We start from the raw sequence: 7500 nt of genomic DNA, 5'->3' as shown, positions 1-7500 counted from the left end.
TACCACCATAATCAACATTATCATCATCGTTACCATTGTCACCATTTTCACCTCTACCGTCATCACCATCACCATCATCACCACCACCACCACCATCACCATCACCACCACCATCACCATCACCACCACCACCACCACCATCATCACCATCACCACCACCACCATCATCACCATCACCACCACCACCATCACCCCCATCACCATCACCACCACCATCACCATCACCCCCATCACCATCACCACCACCACCACCACCATCACCATCACCACCACCATCACCATCACCCCCATCACCATCACCACCACCACCACCACCATCATCACCATCACCACCACCACCATCACCCCCATCACCATCACCACCACCACCACCACCATCACCACCACCACCACCCCCACCACTACCACCACCACCACCATCATCATCACCACCACCACCACCACCATCACCATCATCATCGCCACCATCACTACCCCCCACCAGCACTATCACCCTCAACACCATCACCACCACCACCACCACCACCACCCCCACCACTACCACCACCACCACCATCATCATCACCACCACCACTACCACCACCACCACCATCATCATCACCACCACCACCACCACCATCACCATCATCATCGCCACCATCACTACCCACCACCAGCACTATCACCCTCAACACCATCACCACCACCAACCCTACCACCATCACCACCTCCATCACTATCACCCCCATCACCATCACCATTACCACTATCATCACCACCCCCACCATCATCACCACCACCACCCCCACCATCACCACCCCCACCATCATCACCACCACCACCCCCACTATCATCACCACCCCCACCATCATCACCACCACCACCCCCACCATCATCACCACCACCATCACCACCACCCCCACCACCATCACCACCACCATCACCACCACCATCATCACCACCATCACCATCACCACCACCATCACCACCACCACCACCACCACCACCATCACCATCATCACCACCCCCACCATCACCACCACCACCAGCAGGTGAAGAAAGAACGATGTCCACCAGTTGCAGTGTGACGTGGGTCGCGCGGAGACGGGGCTGCGGAACAGGACTGCCGTGCATCTCCACAACCACAACGACCCTGTGTGCGTGGTGCCCGCCTACATCGTGCACGTGGTGCACCTCATCCTGCTGGGCGTGTCCACCGTGGTGCAGATCGAGCACATGACCCGCCTGTGCATCATTCTCATCTGCAGCGTCGTCCACGTCGTTCTGTACGTGGTGGTCTACGGCCCCATCTTCGACCTCAACGACGCCATCGTCCGCCCGGAGTGGGTGGTGTGCTGTTGGGAGGGGGGGGGGGGCGAGGGAGTTGTGTGTGTGGGGGGGGGCCTGGGGGGGGGGGTAGGACGGGGGGGGGTATATGTTTGTCTGTGTCTGTGTCTGTGTGTTATTCCGATGAGACGATAAACCGATGTCCCGTCAGCAGCATGCACTTGGCACACCTCTCCCAGGTCTGACTGGAAAATCAAACAAAGCGTCTGGTCATTCGGATCAGATGATAAACCGAGGCCGCGCAAGGCCCTAGCAGCATCCACTGCCATGACAGCACCCACTCACTTGTATCCTACATGTGGGCGAGATTTCAGGGCCCGGATTGGCCTCATCAGTCACCTCCGGCCCCACAGCCACCGATCTTCCATCTGATTATTCAAAGTACTGTGTAGCGATGATGAGGACGTGATGAGTGCTGTGTAGCGATGATGAGGACGTGATGAGTACTGTGTAGCGATGAGGACGAGATGAGTGCTGTGTAGCGATGATGAGGACGTGATGAGTGCTGTGTAGCGATGATGAGGACGTGATGAGTGCTGTGTAGCGATGAGGACGTGATGAGTACTGTGTAGCGATGAGGACGAGATGAGTGCTGTGTAGCGATGATGAGGACGTGATGAGTGCTGTGTAGCGATGATGAGGACGTGGTGAGTGCTGTGTAGCGATGATGAGGACGTGGTGAGTGCTGTGTAGCGATGATGAGGACGTGATGAGTGCTGTGTAGCGATGATGAGGACGTGTTGAGTGCTGTGTAGCGATGATGAGGACGTGATGAGTGCTGTGTAGCGATGATGAGGACGTGATGAGTGCTGTGTAGCGATGATGAGGACGAGTTGAGTGCTGTGTAGCGATGATGAGGACGAGATGAGTGATGAGGGGACGTGTGGTGTGCAGTGACAGATCGGGCGTGCCGTCCAAGTACGACCTGTCCGTGCAGCTGTTGACAGCGGCCCTGGCCATCATCATCATCAACAGGAAGGTTCTGCAACCTCACCCCCCCCCTTCCTCCGTCTGTCTGTCTCTCTGTCAGCCTGTCTGTCTGTCAACCTGCCTACCTGTCTCTTTGTCTTCTTGTCTGTCTGTCTGTCTATCAACCTGATCGTCCGTCCGTCCGTCTGTCTGTCTGTCTATCAACCTGCCTGTCTATCTACCTGTCTGTCCGTCCGGGATTTTTTTATTTTTATATAAGAGGTCTGTCTGTCCATCAACCTGCCTGTCTCTCTACCTGCCTGTCTGCCCGTCCGTCCGTCTGTCTATCTGTCTATCTACCTGCCTGTTTTGCCTGTCTGTCTGTCTGTCTGTCTGTCTATCTATCAACCTGCCTCTTTTGCCTGTCTGTCCGTCTGTCTGTCTGTCTGTCTATCAACCTGCCTGTTTTGCCTGTCCGTCTGTCTGTCTGTCAACCTGCCTGTTTTGCTTGTCTGTCCGTCTGTCTGTCTGTCTATCAACCTGCCTGTTTTGCCTGTCTGTCTGTCTGTCTGTCTATCAACCTGCCTGTGGTTCTGTCTGCCTGTCTGTCTGTCTATCAACCTGCCTGTTTTGCCTGTCTCCGTCCGTCTGTCTGTCTATCAACCTGCCTGTGGTTCTGTCCGTCTGTCTGTCTGCCTGTCTGTCTGTCTATCAACCTGCCTGTTTTGCCTGTCTCCGTCCGTCTGTCTGTCTATCAACCTGCCTGTGGTTCTGTCCGTCTGTCTGTCTGCCTGTCTGTCTGTCTATCAACCTGCATGTTTTGCCTGTCTGTCTGTCTGTCTATCAACCTGCCTGTTTTGCCTGTCTGTCTGTCTGTCTATCAACCTGCCTGTGGTTCTGTCTGCCTGTCTGTCTGTCTATCAACCTGCCTGTGGTTCTGTCTGTCTGTCTGTCTGTCTATCAACCTGCCTGTGGTTCTGTCTGCCTGTCTGTCTGTCTATCAACCTGCCTGTGGTTCTGTCTGTCTGTCTGTCTGTCTATCAACCTGCCTGTTTTGCCTGTCTGTCCGTCTGTCTATCAACCTGCCTGTTTTGCCTGTCTGTCTGTCTGTCTATCAACCTGCCTGTTTTGCCTGTCTGTCTGTCTGTCTATCAACCTGCCTGTTTTGCCTGTCTGTCTGTCTGTCTATCAACCTGCCTGTGGTTCTGTCAGCCTGTCTGTCTGTCTATCAACCTGCCTGTTTTGCCTGTCTGTCTGTCTGTCTATCAACCTGCCTGTGGTTCTGTCTGTCTGTCTGTCTGTCTATCAACCTGCCTGTGGTTCTGTCTGCCTGTCTGTCTGTCTATCAACCTGCCTGTTTTGCCTGTCTCCGTCCGTCTGTCTGTCTATCAACCTGCCTGTGGTTCTGTCTGCCTGTCTGTCTGTCTATCAACCTGCCTGTGGTTCTGTCTGCCTGTCTGTCTGTCTATCAACCTGCCTGTTTTGCCTGTCTGTCTGTCTGTCTATCAACCTGCCTGTGGTTCTGTCTGCCTGTCTGTCTGTCTATCAACCTGCCTGTGGTTCTGTCTGCCTGTCTGTCTGTCTATCAACCTGCCTGTGGTTCTGTCTGCCTGTCTGTCTGTCTATCAACCTGCCTGTGGTTCTGTCTGCCTGTCTGTCTATCAACCTGCCTGTGGTTCTGTCTGCCTGTCTGTCTGTCTATCAACCTGCCTGTGGTTCTGTCTGCCTGTCTGTCTGTCTATCAACCTGCCTGTGGTTCTGTCTGCCTGTCTGTCTATCAACCTGCCTGTGGTTCTGTCTGCCTGTCTGTCTGTCTATCAACCTGCCTGTGGTTCTGTCTGCCTGTCTGTCTATCAACCTGCCTGTGGTTCTGTCTGCCTGTCTGTCTGTCTATCAACCTGCCTGTGGTTCTGTCTGCCTGTCTGTCTGTCTATCAACCTGCCTGTTTTGCCTGTCTGTCTGTCTGTCTATCAACCTGCCTGTGGTTCTGTCTGCCTGTCTGTCTGTCTATCAACCTGCCTGTGGTTCTGTCTGCCTGTCTGTCTATCAACCTGCCTGTGGTTCTGTCTGCCTGTCTGTCTGTCTATCAACCTGCCTGTGGTTCTGTCTGCCTGTCTGTCTGTCTATCAACCTGCCTGTTTTGCCTGTCTGTCTGTCTGTCTATCAACCTGCCTGTGGTTCTGTCTGCCTGTCTGTCTGTCTATCAACCTGCCTGTGGTTCTGTCTGCCTGTCTGTCTATCAACCTGCCTGTGGTTCTGTCTGCCTGTCTGTCTGTCTATCAACCTGCCTGTGGTTCTGTCTGCCTGTCTGTCTATCAAGCTGCCTGTTTTGCCTGTCCGTTCGTTTGCCTGCCTGCTCTTTTTTTTTTTTTTTTTTATGAAAGAGGACTTTGACATTGTTGGGGAGCGGGAGGGGGGTTGAGGGGGGGGGGGGGGGGGGTGCTTGATGACTTTACCAAGAGGACGACGAGATGAACAGTGATGAAGGTGACGACCAAGGTGAAGATCATAATATGTTTGTGTTGTATTGCACTGCTTTTTTTTGTTGTTGTTGTCACAGCATATTTCTCTTATGTGAAATTCGGGTTGTTGCTCTTCCCGGTTAGTTTGCGTCGCACACAGTACAGGGCCACTTTTTTTCTTTTCTTTTTGTTCTGAGTACGTCTGCTGTACTGTCAAAGTAGAGTTTACTTCGGGACAAGCCTTTTGTTGCCGTGGGGTCTTTTACGTGCACTAAGTGCGTGTTACTCACGGGACCTCGGTTTATTGTTTCATTCTAATTGCTAGCACCCACAGGGACTGTAGGACGAGTGAGCAAAGTTCCCGGTCCATGTGTTGGAGTTCCGACCCTGGACTGACGCCACGACTGAATGTGTTGATGATGATGATGATGATGATGGTGATGATGGCGACGACGATGATGATGACGATGACAATGGTGAGGACGACGATGGTGATGATGTTGACAACGACAACGATGATGGTGATAATGATGATGACGACGACGATGATGATGATATTGACTACGACGTTGATGATGACGACGACGTTGATGATGACGACGACGATGATGATGATGACGATGATGATGATGATGACAACGACGACGATGATGATGATGACGATAATGATGATGATGACGATGATGATGACTATGATGGTGACGATGGCTGGGCAGATGGAGGAGATCTCCAGACGGCTGTTTCAGTGGAGGGAGGATGCCGAGGAGAAGACGCTAGTGGCCCAGAAGGAGAGGCTGAAGAACGAGGAGCTGGTCTACAACATCCTGCCCGAGCATGTAGCCCGCTACTTCATCGGCAAGGACAGGCATCACATGGTACTCACTTCACCCTTCTTTCCCACACTGCCCTGCACAGAGATCACTTGGTACTCACTTCACCCTTCTTTCCCACACTGCCCTGCACAGAGATCACTTGGTACTCACTTCACCCTTCTTTCCTTCCCACACTGCCCTGCACAGAGATCACATGGTACTCACTTCACCCTTCTTTCCCACACTGCCCTGCACAGAGATCACTTGGTACTCACTTCACCCTTCTTTCCCACACTGCTCTGCACAGAGATCACATGGTACTCACTTCACCCTTCTTTCCCACACTGCCCTGCACAGAGATCACTTGGTACTCACTTCACCCTTCTTTCCCACACTGCCCTGCACAGAGATCACTTGGTACTCACTTCACCCTTCTTTCCCACACTGCCCTGCACAGAGATCACTTGGTACTCACTTCACCCTTCTTTCTTTCCCACACTGCTCTGCACAGAGATCACTTGGTACTCACTTCACCCTTCTTTCTTTCCCACACTGCTCTGCACAGAGATCACTTGGTACTCACTTCACCCTTCTTTCTTTCCCACACTGCTCTGCACAGAGATCACTTGGTACTCACTTCACCCTTCTTTCCTTCCCACACTGCCCTGCACAGAGATCACATGGTACTCACTTCACCCTTCTTTCTTTCCCACACTGCTCTGCACAGAGATCACTTGGTACTCACTTCACCCTTCTTTCTTTCCCACACTGCCCTGCACAGAGATCACTTGGTACTCACTTCACCCTTCTTTCTTTCCCACACTGCCCTGCACAGAGATCACTTGGTACTCACTTCAGCCTTCTTTCCCACACTGCTCTGCACAGAGATCACTTGGTACTCACTTCACCCTTCTTTCCTTCCCACACTGCTCTGCACAGAGATCACTTGGTACTCACTTCACCCTTCTTTCTTTCCCACACTGCTCTGCACAGAGATCACTTGGTACTCACTTCACCCTTCTTTCTTTCCCACACTGCCCTGCACAGAGATCACTTGGTACTCACTTCACCCTTCTTTCTTTCCCACACTGCTCTGCACAGAGATCACTTGGTACTCACTTCACCCTTCTTTCCCACACTGCTCTGCACAGAGATCACATGGTACTCACTTCACCCTTCTTTCCCACACTGCTCTGCACAGAGATCACTTGGTACTCACTTCACCCTTCTTTCTTTCCCACACTGCTCTGCACAGAGATCACTTGGTACTCACTTCACCCTTCTTTCTTTCCCACACTGCCCTGCACAGAGATCACTTGGTACTCACTTCACCCTTCTTTCTTTCCCACACTGCCCTGCACAGAGATCACTTGGTACTCACTTCACCCTTCTTTCTTTCCCACACTGCCCTGCACAGAGATCACATGGTACTCACTTCACCCTTCTTTCCCACACTGCTCTGCACAGAGATCACTTGGTACTCACTTCACCCTTCTTTCTTTCCCACACTGCTCTGCACAGAGATCACTTGGTACTCACTTCACCCTTCTTTCTTTCCCACACTGCTCTGCACAGAGATCACTTGGTACTCACTTCACCCTTCTTTCTTTCCCACACTGCTCTGCACAGAGATCACTTGGTACTCACTTCACCCTTCTTTCTTTCCCACACTGCTCTGCACAGAGATCACTAGGTACTCACTTCACCCTTCTTTCTTTCCCACACTGCTCTGCACAGAGATCACTTGGTACTCACTTCACCCTTCTTTCTTTCCCACACTGCCCTGCACAGAGATCACTTGGTACTCACTTCACCCTTCTTTCTTTCCCACACTGCCCTGCACAGAGATCACATGGTACTCACTTCACCCTTCTTTCCCACACTGCTCTGCACAGAGATCACTTGGTACTCACTTCACCCTTCTTTCTTTCCCACACTGCCCTGCACAGAGATCACTTGGTACTCACTTCACCCTTCTTTCTTTCCCACAC

At 52.2% G+C, this 7500-nt stretch overlaps 1 protein-coding gene across 1 annotated transcript in view; it reads left to right on the top strand.

Moving 5' to 3' along the window:
• Positions 1-7500, top strand: part of LOC143290718 (adenylate cyclase type 3-like) — a 39099-nt gene that overhangs the window by 25390 nt on the left and 6209 nt on the right. The window contains exons 14-16 of the mRNA XM_076600234.1: positions 1057-1322; positions 2221-2305; positions 5414-5572. Of these exons, the coding sequence (XP_076456349.1) occupies positions 1057-1322; positions 2221-2305; positions 5414-5572 (510 nt within the window). The remainder of the gene's footprint in view (positions 1-1056; positions 1323-2220; positions 2306-5413; positions 5573-7500) is intronic.

This window comes from Babylonia areolata, chromosome 16 (assembly GCF_041734735.1).
Source record: "Babylonia areolata isolate BAREFJ2019XMU chromosome 16, ASM4173473v1, whole genome shotgun sequence".
Taxonomy (NCBI): domain Eukaryota; kingdom Metazoa; phylum Mollusca; class Gastropoda; order Neogastropoda; family Buccinidae; genus Babylonia; species Babylonia areolata.
This window is presented reverse-complemented; position numbering and strand designations above follow the sequence as displayed.